We start from the raw sequence: 26,164 nt of genomic DNA on the forward strand, positions 1-26,164 counted from the left end.
AGATGATGTTACCTTGCTGGGGTCTGGAGGCAGTTGGGCCTCCACAGGGAAGGGGCTGCCTGGGATGGGGTGTCCGTCATAGGACACGCTGACAGCGTAGACCCCCTCCTCTTTGGGAGTGTAACGAACCAAATGGACGTGTGCTTTACTGGACTGGGGCTCCACTTTACAAGGTACCGCCCGCTGACTGGGACTCAGCTACAGACACACACAAGACCATAGTGAGTAACTGACTCCCTAGAAAGAAGTCTTATGAACTGTTTTTATTTTGTCAGCTGAATAGACCAAAATCAGCAACAAACTGATCCCCACTAACAAATGTCAACTTGCAATTTGAATGAAAAAACAAGTAAATGAAATCTGACACTCACCACCGCCACCTCCAGGTGACCTTGACCTCCTGCACCTTTTGTGTCAATCATAAACTGTTGTTCCTGAGAGACCTCCACTCCTGAAACAATCGTGTAGAAATGACTCATTCCAAAGTCACAAAGAGAACTCAGTCATTTTGTAAATGATGAAAAAAACTTCACTTTCTGAAACTGGAACCAAATTCATCCTTTTTAACATTTAAAACTGTGTTTCCAAGTCATGGAAAGATAAATGAAGGTAGATTTCTTACTTCCATCCAGGTTTTGCACACTGACTTTGCTGAGATCCAACGGGGCAGCGACCCCGACCGTGAACGGGCTTTTGGCGATGGGGTCTCCTCCAAACTTCACCAAAATTTCCATCTCTCCCTGCAGACATGTAGAACTTCCATTACAACAATTACTCCATTTTAGACTTGGTAAGAGGACAGGAGGCCTGCACTGACTGCACACAGGTAAAGATATGCTACCTGAGCAACCAGCGGGCACAACTTTAGACGTTTTTGCTGATTTGCTGGGTGTGTATTTGTTTAAGAAATCAACCTGACCTGCTGTTGTGTATTTGTTGTGCAGGTAAATTTCTGATGCAGCAGTTACAATCTGCTGTACAGGTTCTTATTTGACATACCTGTTGCACAGGTGTGTATTTGACAGTCTGCGAGTAGTCATAGTTGTTGATGATGTCAAAGTCTTTGACTGGAGGGGAGAAGGAAACATCCAGCGGTGCTTTACCGGCTCCTTTGGTCAACACTGTGAAATGAGTGGGCTTACCGCTCTCCACACCTGGACAGGTCAGGTAAGAACAAGAACAGTCAGGATCACTGAGGCATCATGATTCTGCAAATCTTTTGCGTGTGTGTCTTTCTAACCAGTGCGAGCCAGTCCAGGACCCTCTGCTTTAACCCTTGATGCATTGTGTGAGGGATCAACCTTGACACTGAAGGGACTCTGTGGAACTTCCTGTGTGAAAACAGACAGTGAAGCTCATCAGAACAAACTACTGGACTTGTTTATTTCTTCCCCTACATTATGGGAGCTGAAACCTGTTTACACAGACATTTAAGGACTTGCCTTTGAAATCCAGGACCCCACTGAGTAAATCTCTGAATGATTTGTTTTAAGGTTCAGGTGAGGTAGTGCTATTGATTAAGGTTAGGGCAAATCACCAGGAAATAAGTGTAAGTGAATCTAACGTCCCAATGAGGAAGGAAGGAAGTCTGTGTGTGTGTGTGTGTGTGTGTGTGGTTGTACCTTGTCAGTGAACAGGACTTTAACGGTGAGTCTTCCAGCAGCTGGGGGAACGTATTTGACGGTAAATGTGTCGTTGGCATTGGGGATGATGTCAAAATCCACGTCAGCCTCTTTGTCACCAACCATGTTGGCATCACACTTAATGCCCACGCTGACGTCACCTGAATGAACACACACATATTACAACACACACGACATGACAATAAAATAATTTAGAAGACATCAGATTCATTTCTCACTTGTTGCTGTGACCGACCAACATCTTCATAAAAAATGAGATTTGTTAATTCAAAGTATATTTGTGTGCTTGGTATTTGCAAGCTGAGGGTGAAATGTGTGTGTTTTTCAGGAAGGTCAGAGAGATGAATTTCCTGTCAGGATGTTTCTGCATTGACATCATCACTGGCCATACCAAGGACAGGACTTCGTGTGTGTGTGTGTGCACTAAAATCATTCCCAGACAATGTAAAGGTGTTGCACAGGGCAGTGTGTGCAGACTTCTTTAGTTTTACTGCTTTTGTATAAGTTATAATACAGATGGAAGCTGCTGTCAAACAAAGCGGTATAAATTTATATGTGTCTCTGTGTGTTACCATCTCCAGCTCCTGAACAGTCCACAGTGAAGTGTGTGGGCTCATTGGCCTTCAGTCCAGTTCTCTCCACTCCAGGACCAAACACCTTCACCATGTCAGGATGGCTGCCTTTACCCACATTCACCTACAAGCATTGACAGGAAGTGACATGACAGGATTATTTAAGATCTCCCCATTCTGATGCTGCGATTTCATAAACACTTAAAATGGAGTGCCTCAAAGCTCTATCCTGGACCCTCTACATTTCAGATTTAATATTTAATAAAGAATTTATTCATTTAAATTTACTCATTTTCATTAATACAGAAACTACATATTGTGGTTTAGGTAAAAATCCATTCAGGAGGCCAGATTTAGACTCAGTGTTGTTAGAAGCCCCTGGTTAGGGGTATTTTTAAAATAATATTTTTAAAAATAGTTTTTACTAAAAGTGAAATTAAAATAATTTAAATGAAAATAACTTATTTACTGAGATAGGAGATTTAAAGGCATAGGTGAATACTGATCAGTACTTGATACTAAGCTGGTTTCCAAATAACCAGACTTTTTATTTCTGCAAAGGGATGTGTGCTACTTTAGCTAATTTGCCACCTGCAGTTTCATAGGCTGCAATAAAGAACTGTCACATTAGATCACAGGCAAAAGAAAGTCTGTGTACAAATACGTAGGTTGAGATCACAAATAACAAACCAGAAATGCTAACAACATCAAGGATATCTTATTACTGTTATGTTAGATCCTGCAGGGTGTAGTAAACCAGTTAAACCAGTGAACCAGCATATTGACAACTGGGCTTAACTGAGTCTTCACTTAAAAAATGAGGAGAAAAACCCCCTGGTTTAAAAACTGGATGATTTTTTGTTTAAACAATATGTACACATTGGATGTTTAAGTCAATGTCAAGTGACCCCCTTTGCTGTTTGTGAGATCATGATGAACATTATATTCACTCTTATTTCTTCAAATTCTGAACCATCAGTGAGCTCTGTGAATATTTAATACAGTAAACATTAAGATGATGAATGACACTAGAGTCCAAAGAAAACAAACCAACACCACAGTCAAACATTTAAGTGAAATGTCAGAATTTATTTGGAAACCAATTTAATTTAGTGTGAATACAAATGGAGTCCTGATGATCAAGGTGTCAGTCAGCATATGTTGGTACAGATTCAGCGTTAAATAAAATGCAGTGCAAGCATTCAAATAGTGGCCGCACACAACAGCATTAGTGAATTAGTCTTTAGGAAACAAATCTTGAATATTTTTTTCTAAATAAATCTAAAAAAATTCGCTTTAAAGGTTCCCCAGTGAGATCAAAAGTTGACAGACTCACTATACAAATATCAAACTAGATGCTGGTGTACAAAGTGCAAAGCATGTTTCTGATTTTAGCTTAGAAGCAGCTTTTTCAGCCGTTTCATTTGTTTATCAGCCGTCTTCCTGGATTCTCTTTAAAATTTAAAACCGAAGGCTGTAAAGTTTGATCTGTCAATCAATCACCAACCAAATCTCCCTTCACACTGCAGACGAACGTGCGTGGATGTGCTTCCTAAAGATGCAGCTTTATGGAGGGACTGGGGAGGCTCATTCGCAGCTAACATGAGAGCTCAGCAGCTACTGAGCACACACACCAGGCCTCTGGTACACTGGCAAGGTTAAGAAAGCTGTCATGTGAAAGTCAATAAAGTCAAATGTAACAAACGCTCCAGGCTCACAATTCAGTAACTATGGTGACACCACTGCAACCACCTCATTTCAGACTGAGGTTTTCTTGTAATAAATGCACATATGACTGAGGCTGTTTGGCTGCAAGAACCATAAAACACTGTCCTTTTGTTAGAGGACCAGAACCTGGGAGGTTTTTTTTCCTCTTATAACTAAACTTGACCTCACAATCTCTTGTTCTCTAACTGAGCACTGAGCATTATTTTAAAAGCCTTGCCAGCAAATGAAAGTTTTCTTTTTTTCGTAACACCATCAAGCGACAACATAAAAACTGCATTAGGTGTTTAGACTAGTGGACACTAGTGGCTAGTTTGGGTGAGGTTTCCACCATGATCCACGCTGCCTTTTTTAAAGAAAAGGTGTCACTGCTGTATGTTCCCAGCAGCGCTGAGAGCTGGGTGTGACTGTTTACCTTCCACACTATCTCCTGTATCAACATCAATGTTGGAGAAAGGTGCAGTCGGTGCCAGGCAGCCTGGAGGCTGTTGCAGTTCATAACAAGCCTGTTGAATCATCGGTACCATCAGCTCTGAACCTGCAACCAAACTTCCCTGCACCAACTGAAACCGTTTGTGCACCAGTCCAGATACTCATGGGCCATAAAGGCCTGAAAACTTTATGTTGCAGAATACTTTAAAATACTCTGACACCAAAAAAAAAAAAAAACTGCATTAATTTATCTTTTAGATTTGGTACGTCTTTCATCTCATATAACGAAGAAAATATCTGTGGTAATTCCTGTCATAAATTCCCACACAGACACAAATCCAGACATATCTGAGGCAGTTTCTCACTTATTTACCCTGCAGGCCAAACTACAAACACCTTCGAACAAGCAGGACGGAAGACAGCTGATAGACAAAGTCAGAGACCAGACAGCAGCAGCTTCAAAGCAAACAAATGTCTCAAAATGTGATTGAAAAACACAAGATGAATGTGGGTACAGCGCAGAGAAGACAGGTTAGTGCACAGTTAGTCAGCTGTAGAATGAAAGCCTTTTCACATTGATGCTTCAAGCTGTAGCTGCTTATTGTTCACTAGTTTACAGTGTTTTGTCCTGAGATTCACTTCAAATTGAATTAAATAATGGAACATGTTGATTCATTACACAAGTAAGAAGGTTTTCATGTGACAACATTTACAAAACACACCACAGTCAGAACGGTTAGTGAAACTCCAGTGTAGAAAATCAAACAAGCCAGTTAGTTACAGTGGTTACAGTGCAGAAGAGACTGGTCATCAGTTCTGTCATCAGAGCATGGTTTTAAATCAAAGTGACAAAGTCCTGGGTCATGAGAGAAACTTGTTCAGTAAAACTCTAGTATTCAAACAAAAGCTAACGGCACCATGACGTGGGTCAAAATCTGACGTGTCTGATCACTGAGAAATATCAAATTTAACTGGATTAATTAATTATTCCAATGTATTATGTGGTAGAAGCCATTAGTTATCCTGATATAAACTGGTTATACTGGCAGCGGATTTTGTAAATCAGCTTGTTAGTGAGCCAACAGTTTGTATTTGCTTTTTTTGCTTGGTGTGTTACATGTAGAGCTGGGATCAGGATGTGTTTAGACTCGCAGCAGGAGGAAACAGTTGTGGAAGAGTAAAAAGAAAATACATCAGCAGCAGCTCACTGATGAACTCATTCAGTGATGAGCTCACTAACACGTATCTGGATGTGGGTTTTAGTGGGAGGCCTGTGATGGAACTTTTTCCTGATGAACAACGTTTCCAGAAGCTGCAGACACTCTTCACAAACTGTTGTTTAGAAAGAAGTGAAGGGCACCTGAAGCTGCAAACAGCTCCAAACGTATTGCACAGACATGAGATCTCATCATCTCACGCCCACAGAAAACAAAAGAGAATTACTTTGGAGCAGAAACTTGAGCGTAAAGGCGACATGTTTCTTTATGAAAACACAGCTGGTTTAGAGAAAAATGCCTGTGAGCATCTTTTCATATGATGGTGGTTCGAGTCTTTGATCCGTTCAGACAGACATCTGGACATGTTGCATTTCAAAGTACAGATACTAAATATGCAGACACACCCTCAGTTGTGAAATCAAGCATCTTGGTCTACTACTTTGCTTTACTTTGTTCATTTCCTGTGTTATTCCAGCCTTCCTGTTTCCATGATTCAGTAAATCATTAGAAAAATTACTTGTTTTTTAGCTTGTTTTACCTGCTGACATTAGCAGGTCACCAGCACAGATTCACATTGGTATTTAAAAATCTATGTACTTCAGTGATTTATCTCTGTGCATGTAAACTAAAAGCTGTGCTTCTCCACGACACATGTAGTGATGACAATCACAGGCTTCTTACTTTTACTGCTTGTATTTGTAGCTTTTGGCTGCACTGTGTCAAAGCTTTCCTCTGAGTGCACAGCTCTAACGTTTTCTGCCCTGAGTAAAGCTTTGGACGGGACGTTAGCCCTTTCTGCCACGACCACGTCCTGAGACTGGGGCAGGGTATCCCATCCCGCTCTAACAGGCTGCTGTAATTTGCTGCTTACCCTGAAGGGGCTGTTGGGGATGCTGACTCCGCCCCAGGCGACGGACACGGTGTGTTTGAGAGGGGAGCTGGGCGTGTAGGAGCAGGAGTACAGCCCATCGCTTTTACTCCTCACCTTCACCTCCACAGGAAGACCATCTCCATCCTGGCAGACACACACTGACTGTAAGAATGTTTGGTCTATGAAACTAAAATGTACACTCTGCTTCCAGCTTCTCAAATACAAGAATACAGGCTGTTAAAACTGACATTTCTGAGGGCTTGTTCCAATTCAAATCTGCCTGAACAATAAATCTGGAGAGATGACAGATCCTCCTGAATGTGACCAAACCAATATCTCATCCAAAAGCAGAGCTCCGATTTGTTTGTAAGGGCTTCATCAAATTTTGAGAGAGAGCAGAAAGCATGTCAAAGTGTTACAGGAGAAACTAATTCACTAAAATCTGTGGCGGTTTAAAAACTGTGTGTGTCTGCACTGATTCAGTATGAAGCAATATTACCTGAGCGTTGATCTTCAGAGGTCCTTTCCCAGCATCCTTAGCACTAACAGTGAACTCAGCAGGCTGGTTGACCAGGACGCCACTCTTCTCAAGCCCCGGCCCAAAAGCCTGGACCTACAAGCACAAAGCCAGAAATCATCATGCCAGACTCAAATGTAATTCCCACCCCAGCAGCTGTAGCTTTTTGTCCTGCTGACCTTATTTGCGTCGCTGGTGTTGTCGTCAGGGATGATGCAGGCCATGAAGGGGCTGTGTTCGATGTCCTCCTCATCACAGGTCACATGGACAGCATATTCGCCGGCCTCCGTCGGCCAGTAACGGACATCACACGACCCGTCATTCTGGTCCTCGCACTCGATTTTAGCCTGAGAAGGTCCCTCAATGGCAAAACCTGAACCACAGCAGGTCAGATGAGACTGGATGAGATCGCATCTTTCAGCAGTCACATTTTGAACTGCACCAAGTGATTCAACGTCAGAAAACAAAAAGACTCACCCAGCACCCCCACATCAGTGCCAATGGACTCCACTACAAAGTTGGCAGGTTTACCCACAATGCCTCCCTCCAGGCCAGGACCCCAGGCCCTGATCTGCTGAGGCCCCGCCTCCTGACCCACCACCACTTCAAATGGGCTGAAAAAGAGCAGGAGACAGGAAAAATGAGCAAAATTATAAAATCTCTGTAACCTCATAACATATATGAGACACAGCACATGACTGTGTGTGTTTTAAATGTGAGAAGGTAAGAGACACTATGCATGATCTCACCCCACAAGGCTGTCTGCACACACACAAATCAACAAACTAAGCTTCATGGTGTGCGTGTGTGTATATACCACACACACACACACACACACACACACACACACACACACACGCTGAAGTGTGTCCAGATGGAAAGTAGCTTCACACCAAATAAAACTGCCTGCACAGATTTAGCCTCTTTATTACATACGTTTGTAGAGCTATCTTTGTGAGGACACTCACTGACATACAGGTACTGCATCCTTTAGCCCCTGACCCCAACCCTGACCCCAACCCTGACCCCGATTCCAACCTGAACCCTAACACCAGGTCTAAACAGGTTTAACACTCACTGGTGCCAATAAATGAAAGAAGCCATGTCCCCCACCATCATCACACTCAAACATAAAAACATGTCATAAAATGATTTAAACAAACACACAGGGCATTTTTTCTGCTTCTTAAAAACCCTCCTCCTCCTCCTACAGCTACTATTAACAGCACAATACAATCCTAATTATTATCCATATTATCAGATTAACTGCAAGCATGTGCAGCGGCTGTCAGTGCTTCATGTATACTGACGAGGAACAACACGTTTTTTCACTGCCTGTAAAATAATACAACAATAATTGGGACCCCGGGGCCTCTGAGCGCACTGATGTACAGGTCTGAACCAGCCTGGACCGAAGCCATGACGTCAGTCCTGTTTCATGCTCTTTTAAAAAAAGGAAGAACGATCGCAGGAACATAACGGTTTAGAATTCATTCAGAAGACTTGAAAGGCGTCTCTCAGTCAGTCTATAATACAACAGAAAACCTCTGCAGACCCCAAAGATTTGAAAGCTGCTTCCTGACCCCTTATGATCTGAGACGGTGCAGCACATGATTCTGGATCCATGCACAGTTTGCCCTGCTCTTCTGTAAACTGTCTGTTCTAATTAATGATGTAATCAGGTAGTTTTAACATGAGCATGTTTTCTTATTCTGCATCCCGGAGCTACTCATCCATACACAAACTAATGACCTCACCACATGGAAGTGTCTTGTCACTAAAAATCCCCGGGTTGGCTTTGGAGACGCTCACACAACAAAACACACAATCTGCTCTCCAGAGGGGCAACAAAAATAACAAGGCTCTGACTGGAAGTCTTAATTCCTCTGCTGTCCTGACCAATAAGCGCGCGCACACACGCACACACGCAGGCTCACCTCTTCGGGATGTGCTGATCGCCCCAGGTGATGGAAACTGTGTATTTGCCAGGACTGCTGGGATAATACTCGTAGCAGAACACACTGTCCTGACTGGAGATCTGCTTCACCGGCTCCTCAGTGCCCTCTGAACAAACACACACAGACACACACACGTATCAGAAACTAAATCTCAGCCAGAGGAACTTCCTGACATTTTCTCTTTTTGTTTACCATCATGTCCACTAGACGAGGGTCACATGACATGTCACATGATAAAGCAGGCCCTTTTTAAAGTACAAGTGAGCTCAGTGATCAAACCTGAACTTTAATGGTTAATTATCAATATTTAACAACCTTTAATGAGTTTTAATAAGATGCTAAAGGCTCCTTCAGACCTGCACCTATATTTCTAATCTAATCTAATAGCTCAACAAACACACTGGTATCATAGCAACTATATATAATCAAAGCATTATTTCTTTCTTATCACAGAGCTTTCCCATGCATATTTTTCCATCAGTTTTGTGGCTAATCGATTCTAAATGAGGTCTTTCTTTTCCTGGACCAGAACCGTCTGTACAGCCTCTACAGTGTGAGCTGCACTCACTGGGTCCTTTGACGACCACCTTCAGGTCTCCACTGCCAGCGTTCTTTGTGTCCACTTTGAAGTCACCGACCTGTTTCACCCTCAGCCCCGACGGCTGGAGACCACGACCCGTGGCCCTGCACGCCCCCGGCACACAGGCTGGAAAAGGGAGGGGTGGTGACATGCATTAGAAAGATAAATAAATACTTCATGATGAGCTCTACTAGGGTCATCACTACCAAATTTATCTTTATGACAAATTTACTGATGTGATGGAGGTGAAACAACTCACCAGGACCCACGTCCACACTGAAGGGGCTCCTGGGGACCCCCACCCCTCCAAAGGTGACGGTGACTGTGTGCGGTCCAGCTTGGGTGGGCCGGTACGTGCAGTGGTATGTGTTGTCGCCCTTGTCCTCCAACATCACCTCCACACTGTTCTGGCGACCCTGAGGGTCTCTGATCATGGCTGTCACGTCCCCTGTGCCGGCCCCTACAGACGAGACGTAAACAAGAGGAAACTTTACTGATTGGACTTAGAGGTGGAACAAAAGAGTAAAAGCTGATTGTTGTTAACTCAGCACATGTTGAAAAGATGTCTGTTCAATTTCTTTACAAATTATTTAGTAGCACAGCATTGAGACTCTCAGAGGTCGTTTATGTGTCACGTGTCTCACCTGCGGTGTAGATGTCGAAATAGGTGGGTTTGTTGGCGACGTTGCCCACAGGTTCGAGTCCCGGGCCTTTGACTGTGACCTTGGAGGCGTCGCCCAGCGCTTTGTCCACGTCCACTTCAAACGGACTCTTAGGAATCTGCTGGCCTGCAAACAACACCGTGACCTACGGAAACAGAAACTACATCTGTACAAGAAGGAAGCATTTCTGATACAGCAATAAACATGTTGCTTCCTCTTTTATCTCGACTTTCAAAATAGTGATACCTTCAAATTTCCTCTTAGAGAACTGTGACGAGTTAAATAACAGCGGTGGAACTTTTAATGGTTTTTCACAGCGATCAGTTTTCTATAAAAGCTCCATCTTTTAGACTTTAACTTTAAAACATGGTTTAAACTCAGAACTGGAGTGTAGAATGTGAAGATGGAGTCCAGGCCTTAAGGTTTCAAGGGAAAATACAACATGAACCTTCTCTGGCTCCGAGAAACTGGAAACCACATGTCACAGTATGGTCACATGTTTTATGGTTTTATGTATCATTACACAGAACATACAGAAGAAACAGGTTTTACCTTGTGAGTTCCCATGACCTGAGGAACGTAGGTGACGCTGTACGTCTTCTTGCCCTCGTTGGGCTCTGGAATCAGCTGCTCAACACAAACGTGTCAGAGATGTCAGAGCAGGTTTCTAATGAACTAGATGTCAAGACACTGTACACCCTGAAGGAGGAGGATTTGGTGCGTACTGTACCTCCTCTCTGGTGCCGTCGGGATGGTCCAGGTAGACAGTGACCTGGCCCTGGCCGGCGCTGAACGTGTCGATGGTGAAGACAGCAGGACGCAGCACCCTGTTCCCCGTCGGCTCAATACCTTCACAAGAACAGTCACTTAAACTCGAGTTTTTCTAATTGAAAACTTTGCTCTGTGACACTTTTTCTATTTTCCCATAATGACGGGAAAATACAGAACTGCTTCAAACAGACGTTCCTTCTTCATTTTACATACTGTTCTTTTGTTCTGATTCAGTATTTATTATCTATAATGTGTTTATACACTACAAATGTTTTGGATCGAACTATTAAGGAGTGAAAAGATCCTGAAAAGAAAAAAGTAACAATCTATTTTAATAAGCGAGTCATTGATTTTGCCATTTTTCAAGCAACAATGTCAAATATTTGGTTCCAGCAGCTGAAGCGAAGGAACTTATGCTGTTGAGCTAGAACAAAAATCACACAATATTAAGGCACAGACTGGTTTATGCATGTTTCACTGAACATTTGGTTTTATTTTGGCATCCCTAAAAACTCTTAGCTTAACTGAATTTTGGAACATGTGTAGAGGTTTGATGGCTTATCAGACACCAAAACACTGAACATCAGATTTTAATATTAACAGACAGGACAAGTTATTCCTGTGACGACCATTTCATCTGCATTTCACCAGGTGATGCTGCACTGCTTCATGTTAAAACTGACCCAAGATAAACTCTTTTCCCAAACACTCTTTCACAGGAGCGTCTGCGTCTAGACACCCAACAACACAAAGTCATTTTGAGAAAGTGGGGAGGGACTTGATGTATTATTTATGAAGCTGTGTTGTCAGTTTGAAGCCGAGCTACAAGCTGCTGTGAGTGTGTGTTTGTGTTATAGTGTGCATGTGTTTGCCGCCTCCTACCATTTCCAGCTATTTCCTCCTCAGAGTTACAGTCAGAGGATCTGTGTGTGCGTGCATGCTCTATTGTTCAGACTAACAGCTGCTTACTTCCTCACATTGTCAGACAAACCAGTGTTCCCATTAGTCAACACATACTGGGAACAGCAGGTCACAAACACAGTGTGTTATTCAGTCAGCAACCAGATGGTCTTTTACAAAGTGTTTCTACAGTAAAACCTGCAAAATGCATTAAAGACGATACATTTAACTTTTAGTGACAACAACAATAAAACTCCCCAAAACACTGAGCAGCTTCATTTGACTTCTCCTGCCCAGATGTGCTAATTTTCCATTTATCGTACATTTTGATTTATCATTTTTGACTGTAGTGCTGTGTTTAACTACCTTCTATTTAACATTTTTGCTTCCTGCACCTTGACACCGTTTCTGCAGTGATGAAATATTACACACAGTGAATCTATAGGTGTTTATCCCTGAATATCAGCAAGACTAGACCAAGTAACAGCAACATCTGTCTGCATAACATCTGAATTCAGGTGAATCAACAACTCTCAGAAACGGTTGTAACACAAGCTGAACACTACAACCCCTAGTGAATGGAAGGTTTAGTTTGATGTGCCTAATAAGAATTACTGAATGCATTAGTGTGTAAGTGTGCCTGGCTGTACCTGGGCCGTATGCGCGAACCTTCTTGGGGTTGAGTTTGGGTTTGAGTGGAGCTCCTGGCTTCAGTTTGGCTTTGGGGAACTGAGACAGGTAGGTCATCACCGACTGTTCGTCCACACTGGGGTCGATGATCTCCTCTGGAGCTATCACCTACACACACAGAGCTCAGGTTTGACAAACAACTCTGACATCACATCACTGACGCTGGGTGACACGGGCTGTTTGTCGGTGCTGCGGGCTGGGTCTATGTCACGCTGAAACAGGAAAGAGCCAAACACAAAGCTGGAAGAGCTTATTATCATCTGTGAATGTGCAAACAGGCTGAAATGCAGCTGAGCACAGACCAAAGCAGAGGAGCCAAGTGATGAAAGATGACTGAAGGAGGAAACATGGCTGTGGATGACAAGAGCCTGGTTCAGTCCAGACACTGAACTCTGTGTCATGGCTGATTTACAAACACAGACTTCACACTGTCAAAGACCGACTGGTATAAACTACTGTCCCTACTATCAAAGACAAACTTAATTACTGTCATAGTGTGAGAGTGAGGCTGTTTTGTCTTCAGGAGAATTCCTGTGGGTGTTGGCCTCATTAAAAAAAAAAAAAAACTCATTTCAGAATTCATCAAATCAGAACAAAACAAAATGCCCTCAATCACTGCCCAGGAGATTTTTATACTGAGCAACAGCAGAAAGTTGTTTTGTTGTTTGTTACAAGAACTTCCAACCAATCTAAAAAAACATATTACCCACACTTTACTAATTACTTTGTGAGAATAGTAGTTTGTTACATAACTCATTACAGAACACTTCCCTTTTAGCCAGTTGCATCCGCTCAGCTTCCAACACAAGTATAAAAAATAAACTCAGGTTCAGTGCGTTTCCTCTGCTGTCAACAATCAGGAAACCAAACAGCGTCTGTGTGAGATGCTGCTGGTGACCTCTGACCTCTGGAGAAAGCTTGCAGCAGACCAAACTCAGCCTCTCCTGGTCTGCACGATACACAAAACACAGGATGGGTGACACTTCGATGCAATATAAGATGTGAAGCAAACATTTAAATGTTAGCAGTCGGTGCTAAATGTACGCAGCAGCTTCAAAGTAAAAGCCCCTCAGATGCCTCCTTTCCTTGCATTCAGACTTTTAATGTGAAGTAGCTACAAACACACAACATACAGGGCTGTTTTTCCTCTGCATTCAAATCAAGTCACTAAAATTATTGTTGGAGCAGCAGAGTAGAAAAAAAAAAAAAAACAAATTTCTAATTTAATTTGGACACATGATATTTTCTGGTGAAAAGGACTAGAGACATCAACAAACTGTTGGCAGCAGTTTTACCAATGCAGCACAGCTGGCAGAGAATAGAAGGAAAAATACAGCAGTAATACAAAGCAGTGAGCTGATTGAATAAGAGCTTTACTGTTTGTATTGTCTAGAGGTTGAATCAGTCTGAACTAGGTCCATTTGCCATGACTCCACCTCTAGATAACTTCACCTGAAGTTACCTGACGACTGAGAAGCTTCACTGACAGATTTCAGCACATTCAGGGAGAAAAACCCTGAAGTTGATGTAGGAACATGAATAAGTTTGTACAGATTCAACAATAATTCATTTAAAAAGCAGCTAATTTATGCTGTTCATCTAATGTGACTACAAGCTTAGCATGTAGCAACTACCTTAGCTACTGCTAACGAATCTGTCAAAGGTTGATCTAAATGGATATTTGGTTACTTTATTTGTAAGTAAGTTGCCAAGTTTAAATTTGAAAAGATGCACGAAAAGTATAAACTTCATCTCAACTCCTTCAAAGAGAAAGACTGAATAAGAGAATTGCTGGTTATATCAGCTTCTACCTTTCATACCACAGCCATGTGAAAAGTGCTTATTACTATTATTGTGGACACATCCTATATACACTAATTAAAGGTTAATGGTCACAGTGAAAAGGCAGAGAGCCCTATGGAGGGAATCTAACCTGTGGGATACCCAGCCACTCATCGGCCAGCTTCATGGCTTCAGTTGCATTCTCCACTGGTTTGACTGGATCCCAGGTCTCCCAGTCTGGACACAGACCTGCAAATAACAAAAATATTCATGTATTAATTATCAGAACAAAACTTTACAACCTCCACAGAAACAAAATGCAGTTTGTTTAGGAGCAGTTAGATCAATGCCTCCTTAAAGCATCTTCTACAATAACTGAGCATTGGAAACTTATTTAAAGTGGGAATTAATACAGGCCTGTTACATTAGAGCAAATGGAAACTGACTCTCACTGCAGAGACTGTAAAGTGATGTTTAGTCTCTTTTTTAAAAAACACAGACCCCGTGTTTTTCATAAGGAAGAAATACATCACTCAGTGCCACTGTGTGGGTGTCTGGTGTGTTTTCAATAGTTTTCAGACAACAATGGAGGTCAGTCAGACCACTGAGCTAAACCAGGCTGTGGGTTCACAAACATTACACCGAGTACACCACATTCATGGATGGTTTTAATCTTTGCACAGGGATTTGTGGGAAATAACTCAAAAATAGAAAATCACTGGCTTTATTCTGTGAAATTCAAATATGAACTTCCATAGTGCACTGGTTCTCGCACTGGTTCTCTTCCAGAAAATATTCCCAGATCAGTACTGGTATCTCTAGCATACCAGGTGCACAGCTGTCCACCAGTGCTCCCAGGGCCTTGCCGTTCCTCCAGTCCTGGCTAAAGTTGGTGATTGGCAGATCAGGGACTTTGTGTTGGATCCAGCCCAGCAGACGTTGCTTCGGTGTCTTTGACTCTGCCTGTACACAAAAACACAGTCAGCTTTCTAACACAGGTTGGTCTGTGTGAAAATTAATCTGCAACTACATTTTTACTGAAGCAAAAATACTCAAAAATCCAAGTTCAACTCTGACATTTTAGAAATCAAGTGATTCCATCATTTAAATGAGCAACTAATTTTTATTAGATTAACAACATTGATTAATGACCATTACCTCTTCATCCTCGCCCTCCCAGACTGGCATAGAGATGGAGTAGTGCAAGATCAGAGTCCAGACCAGACCCAGGATCAGCTTCAGGTTTCCATCCACAATGGCTTTAGAGTCTGGAGCAGAGAAACAGACAGACCCTAGGTCAGATTTCCATTTTGCTCTCACAACCTCTTTAGATAGTGTTTAGGAATTTATAGCAAATAACTAATTTCACATTGTGAAAACATCTAAAGCACTTGGACAAGGGTTTGGAAAGTTGAGACATAAATGCTGACATCTGTATTTACAGCAAACCTCAGTCAGGGACCAACCCGCTCCCAACACACCGTGGATGTAAACGTTTAACCTCTTTTAGCAGAGTAGAACTGAGTGCTGCTGGGTAATGTTTCTCATTAATCAGACATCACTGTGCAGTACCAGCTGGTACCTCACACACACTCACACACACAGGATGCAATATTAGCTAATCTTCAACTCCGGCACAGCGAGTTCAGAGCGAAACATTCCAGTCATTTTTAATCTCTCGGCCTCCGTCTGTCTCCCCCATAACAACAGCTTGTTTCTCAGAGACACGAGGGTGGGTAAAATATGTCAAGGACACAGGTGAATTAGAGATTATGACACGGTTCATCGAGCAAAGACAATAATACCACACAGAAAAGCAAACTTAACTCAAAGACACAGAGCACAACTGGCACTAATCAAAAACAGCACAAAGACGTTGGTACTGAAACAACAATGCAAATAACTTTACACCAAATCAGCCACAACGTTACGACCACTGACAGGTAAAGTTAATGACTGATTATCTGGTTACAATGACATCTGGGAGGAAGCAGGAAAAACAGGCAGCGTAAGGACCCGAGCAGCTTGGACAAAGGCCAAACTGTGATGCCTGGGTCAGACCATCAAACTGCAGGTCTTGGGTGTTCCTGGTCTGAGGAAGGACAAAGTGATGACCAGGTCGATCTACTGTAAAATAAATTTCATTCATTCTTTTCAAAAGACTCATTTTGGTTGGGGGTTTGTATAAATGAGTGAAAATGAGAAATACTGTACATTGGTCTCTATGAGGAGACACATTCAGCAACTACAGTGGTGACATCACAACTAGAGTCCCCTGACAGGGACGAACACACTGAAGTCTAGAAGCAAACAGATTGCCAGAAGATGCATAGTGAGCTGTGTGAGTGATGAGAGTGGTGACTTCCTGTGTGCACAGTATTCTGCAGGTGCTCATGTGTTATGGCTGATCACTGTATGTTAGTATGTTAGTTCTCTTGTGTAAGCCTTGTTATAACAACACACTAAGTTCATATGTGGCACATCCACCAATCAGCTTCATTTCTGTGTGCAGGAAGAGGCCAGTTAGCAGTTAGCTTAGCACAAAGACAGAGCAGGCAGAAACATCCCAGGGTTTCTCCTGGTAAAACAGTTAACATGTGGGTGTCAATCATGTTTCTGATACATAACTGGTTCACATCTGCATTTTTACCCACAGTGCAACATGCTGCTCTGAGTCATTTCTGTGAAGGTAATGTATGGGATATCTATGTATGTTGAACTGAATCAGACCATCAGATCCTGATGCTTCTGCTCATCAGTGTCTTGACTAATCACCTGATTACATGGCCTGTGCTGTCTGATGCACCACCACTGCCTGGTTTATGCCACTGCCAGTGTCTATGTTAGGCTAGTCCAGAAACCTGGACTAGAAGCCTGTGTGTTCGTTTAAACAGCATTTATCTGTTTGTCTTTTCTTGCTTGTGATACTGTGCTGCTGCAGGCTGAGGTTTCCACAGCCTCCTGGTGCTGTGTCCGTGGGAAACCCTGTGATCCACCTGGGGAGGTTCCAACTCTGCTGCAACAGAGCAGCTGCAGTCCAAACATGTTTCAGCAGCTCAGCTTTAGGTGGAGCTTTGGGAGGCTGCCTCACCCATGGGTGACACAACATGGGAATGGCTGAGTGGTTTAATGTTGTATGCTAAGGTTGCGACATCCTGCTCTCCACATTCCTAATCTCTCTTTTGCCAGACCTGACACTCCTTCATTTCCATGCTCCCCTTTTCTTCCTTCATGTATTTTAGCTTTTCCTCTCCTCCAACACTTTCACCTGTTTGTTTTTTAAGTCTCATTTCACTCCGATCTCTCTTGCATCCATTTCTCCCTTCCTTTTTCACTCTGCCACACCTGCTAAGTGCATGTGTGTCACTGGCAGCCGCCTCTCAGCAAACATCCGTCAGTGAGCTGCAGCAGTCAGTGGCCTTTACCCTGCATGCACACAGAGACACCGCCCACTCACTCATTCAGCTCAACACCGATCATTCAGTCCAAATCAGACACTGAAAAACTAACAGGCCTTAAAGTTGAGACCTGGTTGTTTGCATGAGAAAGGAATTTAAACTGTGCTTTATCTATAAACTGGTACTTTTCTTTACTTTAGCAGCTGGTTCAAACAAACACAAAAGAGATTTCCGGACTGGTTTGTGAATACTAATTCTAATTTTGACCTGTTGACATGAGTTGAATCATTCAATGGGTTAAACAAGTCACTGTTTTATCTGAATAAAAACTGAATTAGGGAACACTGAAAAAAAGATTAGAGCAGTGGTTTCCAAACTGGTGACCAGGACCCCTTGAATAGTCCAAATGAAAAATCTGAGGCCTGACCAGACGTTTCTGTCTAAAAAATTAACAATCCGAGAAGAAAAAAAAGTCATGTCCAGACTGAGGTTATAATCTGTGATGAGGGGTCACAAACAGAGTCACATGCTCAGAACATAAATTGTAAACAAAAAAAAACACACATTACAGGATACGATTTTTTTGTTTTGTAATCCAGAAGAACTGTGGCAGGTTCTCCAAGATGTTGAAACAACCTACTGTACCTCTATCAAACTGTGTGCAGGTGGCCGAGGAGAAACTGGTGTTTACTGCACTTTGCATGAGTTTAACTGATAAAAACTATTCACGGTTTGATTTTTGAAGGCAGCCTCACCTTTCTTTTACTGCCTAAAACTTGCATGTTCTGTGTTTAGAACCTTTACTCTTTCACATCTGAAATGTTCCTTTGTAACCATAAATTATTGATTTCTGCCTTTGAACTTCATTGAATTCAACCCAAACGTGCAGTCTGGGAACTAAACACTGAGTGTGTCACTGCTGACACAGTTTTGTGCGCAACCAGGCTATCTCCATGGCAGCCCATTGTTCACACAGGGTGACAATAATAGAGAGAGAGCAAGAGCTACAGGGAAAAAGAAAAAAAATGAATGCAACAAGTCAAACTGACAATAGAAGAAGAAAAAACAACAAAAGCTGCATTGTGAAAATAACAGATTACTGCTCTCAGGTTAGGTGTGTGTAAATGAGTGTGAGTGTGTTACAGAAGGTTTTAACGGGTCTAATCTGCTGCATTGTTTTCTGCTGCCTAAAGCCTAAACTCCATCGTGTGACTGACTTACTTCTGAATTTTAATATTAGTTTCGACCTAATAAAAACCAAAACTGGCTCTACTACAGGTAAATCCATAATACTGGCTTAAATGGTAAAATGTTACAACCCTTAAAGGCTGCATGAGAGGTTTGGGTTGACGCCCTGGGCCTCTCAGTAATATTAAACACTACACTTCCCTCCTCTTCCATTCAGAGATTTATCTTTCCACAAATCCATTCACAAAGGTCCTGCTTCATTCAGCCTGGACCTGCGTCAGATAACCAGTGTTTGAGCCTGTCGAGCAGCCGCCGTTCCTGCCGATACATGCTGATTTGTTGACGTGTTACCATGGAGACACAACAATACCCAGACAACGTGGACATTGATGGAGAACTGGGGGCTGGGACGGTGAAGGTTTGCATTAGCAGAGACAAAGAATGAGAATGTGTGCAAGAAGAAATGGAAAGTGAGGGAGTGCAGATAAAATAACCACGTATGTACAAAATGTGTGTGTGTGAGAGAGGGAAGGCGAGTCAGGCTGGAACAAAATGCCTTATCAGTGTGACACACCTGCTCTCGTACAATAAGTTACATAATGAATCAGCAGACTACTGAAATACCTCTATGATTCCAGTCTGCAAACTAAGGACAGACAATCCTGTCTCTAGATGTAAGCATGGGACATATGTCTGGAGGTGAGACATGTCACCTAGAAATGAACTTTTAGACTGACATCAATGTAGGCTGCTCTGGTAAGTCGACACGGGGCGTCTTTTACAAATACAGTACTTATAGAAAAGATTTTGATTTGATTTATCAGGGACTTAATTCACTCAAAAATCCAAAACACACATTCTCATCTATTTTTAAATCATATTTAAACGCATGGGTGTTTTTACATGCATGAACATTCAAACTACTTTGCTAAAACAATTTGGACCAAGGCTAGGATTTCTCTTCGCAATTACAAATCAGACGTTAAAATGCAAAGTACAGAAATATACCCACATGACACAAACAGCATTTGGAAGCAACTAAGCCAGCATCTTATTTTTGTCAGTAAACGTGACGCGCAGACTGGGAAGAAGCTTCACACAAATGAGTCCACACAGTCTGAGTGTGTGCAATACTGCACCAAAGTCAGATGAGCCTACTGTGACTCACCAGTTTAGTCTGATGAATCTGATACTAAAAACTGAGCTCACAAGTAGCTACAGTAGATACCAGAATAAGAAGCGATCCCACAGTCAGAGCTGGTCTGATTAAGCAACAGTGGGAGGAAACCGAGCATACAACAAGGAGGCTTCACATCACACTGTTCCTCCCTCACTTCTTAAGAGCACCCACCCTGTTTCTCCCTGTCTGTACTTGTAGTTTCTGCAAGGTCCCCCAAGTTAGAGGCAAGACCTTCCTCTCATTACACTGAACACTGTTTAATACCTGTTTTACAGTCAAACAGGCCAAACCTAAACGACACTATGACGTGAAACCAGCAGGGACAATATAAACTTCATGTATTCATTACCATAGCCGATTGTTTCAGTGGTTTATAGCAGGATATATTTCAGACACTTGCAGAAACCTTGGTGACGAGAGTTGGTTTGTAAACCTTTGCAGCCTGTCATGCTCCGTATAAAATGGTTAAAGAAGTCTGATGTTTTGACACGTCAACTTGGGGCTATTTAATTGAAAACACTTTCAGAAGCTTTTGCTGAGAACTCAATCCAATGTAAACACCCACACATGAAGTCACACCTTGCCCACAGGTGAGATAATGTCTGTCAGGTAACTGTACCATAGTTCACTGTGAATCCCGCCCCTCGCTCCTCTTTCCTTTTTCTGCCTACATCTTTCACCCTCTCAGGCACAACAGCTGTTCCTTAACTTGATCACAATCACCGTCTCACGAATGCACATGTTCGACTTCCGACTCAACAATTTACCGCTCACCAGAACAGTCGATGCCTCAGGCAGATCATCACACTGATGTAAGCGAACACACAGCTAAACAAACCTCCGGAAACACTCTCCATCGTTAGCAGGAGAGCAAAGACACCAGATGTTTATCACAGTTATTTATCTGTTTCCGGATGACCGAAGTCAATGAGCTGCACGGAAATTAATATTTAAATAAAGACGAGGAAAATGTTCGTCCTTAAATAAAACCCAGGTGCAACACTGATTTCAAAAAGGTCACAAGCAGAAGATGCAAAGAACAAAGTGATGTGGATTAATTGAAGGTAATTACACAACTCAATTTACCAACTGATTAGATAAAAATCTGCACAAACAGTAGAAATGCACCAGGTTTTCATAATGGTGAGCTGTGATGTTAAATACACACAGATAATAGGAAATTGGCTAAAAGATATAAAACCTCTGTTGCAGTTTTTTAGATTTTACTTAAGTATTTAATACTTTGACACACATTACATTACAATAATTATACCACCAGTTGCAATTGTGCATTAATATATTGTAATTAGTAAGCTGCAGAGAGGAAAACAAATACAATGAAGGACAAACAATAAAAAGTGACAGTAAAAGTGAAATTTGGGTAGAAATGCCCTTAAAAAAATAAATAAATAAAAAAAGCAGGCCATGAGGTACCTTAAGCAGTAAACAGGGTGGAAAGCTACTGTGTGTTTGTTCAGTAGGTTTGACCGACGGTACACACACACAGATTCCACAACAGTGAGATCATAACCACACCCACTAACCCCTGAATTCACAACACACAATTTAGCAAACCCCCACCTCTCAGGACCCATTGGATGGCAGCAAAGGAACAAAAACCACACACAGAGCACCCGGTCTTTATTCCAATATTCATTCAAACACGCAATTTAAACCAAAGCCCCACCCCACCCCACCCCACACACGCACACACTAGGTAGCCTCTTCAAACTATTGTCAAGCGAGTTAATACCAACACATCTTTCACTCATCCCACTTAGAAAGAAAAACACTACACAAAGACACATCACTGCTGCTGAAAGCCTGACATATTTACTGTGAAGCCCACTACCATCATCATCATCATCATCAACACTTCTTTCCAGTATCCATTAACTTCACAGGCAAAGCAAAGTGTTCCAAGTTATACACAACATTATAACTAAAGTTCAGGCTGTTAATATTTCCATTGCACAAGATGAGGGAACTGTGGTTACTCATCAATAACTCGGGATGGTAAAGGTAATATTATAAACCCAGGATGCAGAAAGTCTGTGCCCCCAAACTGCAGTGCGGCTCACAAACAAGCGTCTTGTGGTAACGTTAGTTCAGAGCCCAGCAGGAGTCGCTCAGTTCTGTCTCATTAGTCGTTACTTAAAATAGGACCTCCAGAAAAAGCGGGTGCATTTTTATAGTTTATGAAAACACTGATTTCAAAAAAATGTTCACAAAATTTAGGACTCTTCCCCCAAGGCATCATTTCCCTAAACCGTGGCACCCGCTGATGACATCACGGCATGATGCACTGCTGTAATAACGGCACCACTTAATAAAAGTCACATGAGGCATGCACCAGCAGCTCAGAGGGGGCAATCCCACCAAAAACGCCAGATTACAGAGAGAAAAGGGCAACAGGCTTGTGATGTCTTTGATTTGGTTAATGAGCGAGATACAGAGTGTGTCATTCAGTCTCTCTTTAATCTGGTCATTGGAGTCAAACAGCTGCAGAGGAGAAGAGAGAGAAAGATCAGAGACTCAGAAAAACCTCTCAGGCCCTTCAGACTCATTCACAAGGAATCGAAGAACTGAATTCTTCTGTCACTGGTTCTAAAGCTGGTGAGTAGTGATGGACCCAGAGAGCCGGTTCAGGAAGGTATCAAAAAAGTCCTTTTCCCGAACTTCTCAACAAATTAAGAACACATCATGTCAGACTGACGCTGTTTTGGTGTGAAAAAGACTGAATGTGAACCTTAAGGTCTGATTCTGTTTTCGGTGCTTCCTGACAGTTAGTGCAGCGAACCAAGTGCCAAAGTCGACCAGTGGCACCATGAAGTGTCACCAGAAACCAGGAGATAAAAATAGAATTAAACATCAATAAAAAACAAAACAAAAAAAAAAAAACAGCTGAATAAATTAAAGCAGTGTCAGTAGAAGACAGTCAGGCTCAAAGACATTTGACACAAACAGCAGAAGAAACATGAAATCATGAGAACCACAAGAGAGCTGAGAGACCAACTCAGTGCTGCCCTGTCATTAGCAGCAACACACATCTGGCATTACATCTGTATGCATAAACAGGACACACACACACCGACTAACACACTGCAGCGTTTAGCCTCGTATGACCTCATCACGCTGGTTCCCAGGCCATGATGTCATCAGGACCAGTCCAGCCATGTGGCGAGAAAGAGGAGGAGAAAGATGGACAAAAGACAAGGACAGAAAAAACCCAGACCACAAATACATTTAGTATCTAAAACGTCAACAGAAAGTCAATGAAGAGACAAAAACTGCTCCAGGTGTAAAAGCTCCTGAAGGCAACTCAGTGGACCCTGAGGTGAGATCATGTTTTCAAGATAAACACATTTAAAATGTTCAATTATCCTGAGGCTGTTTGACTTCAGCTCCTGAATGTACAGAGAAGACAGAGGAGAGAAACTGGAAGAACGTGACATGTAGAGAAGATCTGAGAACCTGTACATGACAGCAAGACTGTAAGGCTTTAGAAACAAAACCACCAAAACAATTTATGTTTCCTTTAAACACATGCAGCTGCACGAGGTTTTCATCCACAATTTAAACCGTAAGTCAGTTAATGGATCCACGGGAAAATAATCAGAGCCATTTTTGATTTGAACTCAACATATTTGTGATTTCAACCGATGGTCCGACAAACCAAACTGACATCAATGACTGAAGGAAGTTTCTCACTATTTTCAGACCCAATGTTTAATGAATAAGCAATAATGACAGTATTCATTAGTTACAGCCCTAAAAAGCCTAAAATAATCCAATATTTTATTTTTTATGACACCGTATGAACTGTAAATGGAAGAACAGTGGCAGTGACAAAGGGGCCTGGACTGTAGTGATGAACCTGCCTCCAGCTGCAGCTTCACTGTTCTGGCTCTCAGCACCCAGTTCTCAGCTACAACAGGGAGCAGCTGTTTTCATGGAAAAAGCTTTAAAAGCCACTGTACACAAACACTCGACGGAGCGTTAGAGACAAGCTGGCCAACACTGTGCAGCCAGCTTTCCCTCAGCAGCTGGTGGAGACCAAAAACTGAGCTAAAACTGAGCTGCATATGTAAACAACAAGTGTTTACTAGCAACGCTGTCGTTTTAACTCAACTTTAACTTGTTTCTGCTGTTTCAACTGGCCACAAAAATGAACTTAAAATCAGAAAATAATGTCTGACTAAAAATGATTCTAAACTGCTCCAGACTCTGGATGCCAATTGACTTTAAAGTCTTCAATATTGTCAATCAGTGACACAAAAGCAGTAAAGCTGAAAAATGAAGTAACAGGGGAAAAAAAAAAAAAAAAAAAAAAAAAAACATAAGAAGGAAAAGATAAAAGAAAAGATGGAGAATTGGAAGCAGAGCGAGTAAGACGAGCAGAGTTTGAGATGTTTGTAGCTGAGCCAGGCTGCAGGAGGTTAACCACTTGATTACCACTGAACAATCATCAAACCACTGCAACCACACACACAGACACACACTCAACATCACAGTATGTATATATATATGTGTGTGTGTGTGTGTGTGTGTGTGTGTGTGTGCGTGCGTGCCTTTCTCTGGTAGAAACCATACTTGTGAGGACGTTTTAGCTCAGTCCATGTTGGTTTTAGGCCTCAGGCTTAATGTTGATCTTGGACATTTAAGTTACGACTGTTAAGATCAGAGTAAGGGGTGAGAGTCTCTCTAATCTTCCTATCAAGCCTGATCATCATCATCAACCAAATATTTACAGAGCACTGACCGTCACAAATCCATAAACTGTATCATGTCTGCGTGTATGATTACACTCAGCCACATCACAGACCAGACCACAATGACACCAACGACGTGATGACAGCCACTCAGCGTCAGAAAGACATGAGGGGCCGCTGTGAGACAACAGGGTGATTGATGGTGTCAGGGCAACAAAGGCAGGGGCAGGGGGGGGGGGGGTGGGTATGTGTGTGTGTGCGCGTGCTACATTTTGAAGTGCGGAGTTGTGGAGTTGATGCCAAAAATAAAATTTCCGTTCACTGCTACTGTAGGTCTCAGAAGCCACATCAAATCCACAACCTCACTGTGCCACTAGGCTCCAGTAATGTTTATTGTGATTTGGGCAAACTGAGCGTTTTTATTTATTTTCTTAAAATATCCTTGTCCTCAGAAGTGACCAAGTGTCATGTGCTGGACAGTGTCTTGGCTCTGAGCAGTAAACAGGTAAAGAAAACAGCCTTTACACTGACAGCAAACTGGTGCTTTGTGCAGCTGAATGAAACTAAACATGTCAGAGTTTTAAATGTGCCAGTGGGATTTGGTCTTTGGACCCAGTAAGGCTAGAGGTTTCCAGTCTTTATGCTAAGCTACGCTCACAAGCTGCAGCTTCATGTTAAACAGACTGATATGAGCGAGGCACCAACACTTTGTGACAAAGGGCAGCAAACAGATATGCCCTTAACTCAGAACAGATGTTGGGAACATGGAAACCATGGAGGATAAAAACAAATCCAATATAACCACATTTTTAGATGTGACCTCCTGTAATAAATCCTTAAAATGCTTTTCAAAGTCTGTCCCTTTAAGTTTCACACAAAAAAGCAGCACAAAGCTGCTACACTCAGACGTGAACGCAACAAAGAGGTGTGTAAGTCTATAGCCCTGCCTGTCTCAGGTTACTGAGGCTCCGTCTGTCCTGTCACACACCACAGCCTCTGGTGCAGGAGGGGAGGCTGACAGAGTGAAGGATAAACAGCACTAAGATTTACATCTGTGTATACACGCAACAACATTTCCAGGGTCGACATCAGGCGCTGTACGGTGGCCCTGCAGGACAAAGCACATACACAAATCAAAGCCGAAATACAATGAACTGAACCAGAAACAGTTCAGGACAATACAGGCAGCGACAGAGTACAACAATGTACAGTAACGTACAACAATGTACAGTAACGTACAACAATGTACAGTAACGTACAACAATGTACAGTAACGTACAACAATACCTAGAACATGATGATAAAATGGTCAGAATCTAAAGGCCATGGTGGACTCAGCAGAGATCATCAGCTGCATCACTTACAA

At 42.3% G+C, this 26,164-nt stretch overlaps 1 protein-coding gene across 2 annotated transcripts in view; it reads right to left on the reverse strand.

The window, feature by feature from the left end:
* Positions 1-26,164, reverse strand: part of flnba (filamin B a) — a 54,054-nt gene that overhangs the window by 19,220 nt on the left and 8,670 nt on the right. For both annotated transcript variants that reach the window (XM_026306995.1, XM_026306994.1), the window contains exons 2-22: positions 15,479-15,588; positions 15,148-15,283; positions 14,472-14,569; positions 12,499-12,646; positions 10,908-11,026; positions 10,730-10,804; positions 10,160-10,322; positions 9,775-9,975; positions 9,504-9,641; positions 8,915-9,041; positions 7,455-7,591; positions 7,157-7,350; positions 6,960-7,073; positions 6,461-6,604; positions 2,216-2,339; positions 1,623-1,783; positions 1,241-1,331; positions 1,000-1,154; positions 623-740; positions 372-451; positions 13-198 (exon numbers count right to left, since the gene is read on the reverse strand). In XM_026306995.1, coding sequence (XP_026162780.1) covers positions 13-198; positions 372-451; positions 623-740; positions 1,000-1,154; positions 1,241-1,331; positions 1,623-1,783; positions 2,216-2,339; positions 6,461-6,604; positions 6,960-7,073; positions 7,157-7,350; positions 7,455-7,591; positions 8,915-9,041; positions 9,504-9,641; positions 9,775-9,975; positions 10,160-10,322; positions 10,730-10,804; positions 10,908-11,026; positions 12,499-12,646; positions 14,472-14,569; positions 15,148-15,283; positions 15,479-15,588 — 2,819 coding nt within the window. The remainder of the gene's footprint in view (positions 1-12; positions 199-371; positions 452-622; positions 741-999; positions 1,155-1,240; positions 1,332-1,622; positions 1,784-2,215; positions 2,340-6,460; positions 6,605-6,959; positions 7,074-7,156; positions 7,351-7,454; positions 7,592-8,914; positions 9,042-9,503; positions 9,642-9,774; positions 9,976-10,159; positions 10,323-10,729; positions 10,805-10,907; positions 11,027-12,498; positions 12,647-14,471; positions 14,570-15,147; positions 15,284-15,478; positions 15,589-26,164) is intronic.

The sequence above is a fragment of the Mastacembelus armatus genome, chromosome 5 (genome assembly GCF_900324485.2).
Source record: "Mastacembelus armatus chromosome 5, fMasArm1.2, whole genome shotgun sequence".
NCBI lineage: Eukaryota > Metazoa > Chordata > Actinopteri > Synbranchiformes > Mastacembelidae > Mastacembelus > Mastacembelus armatus.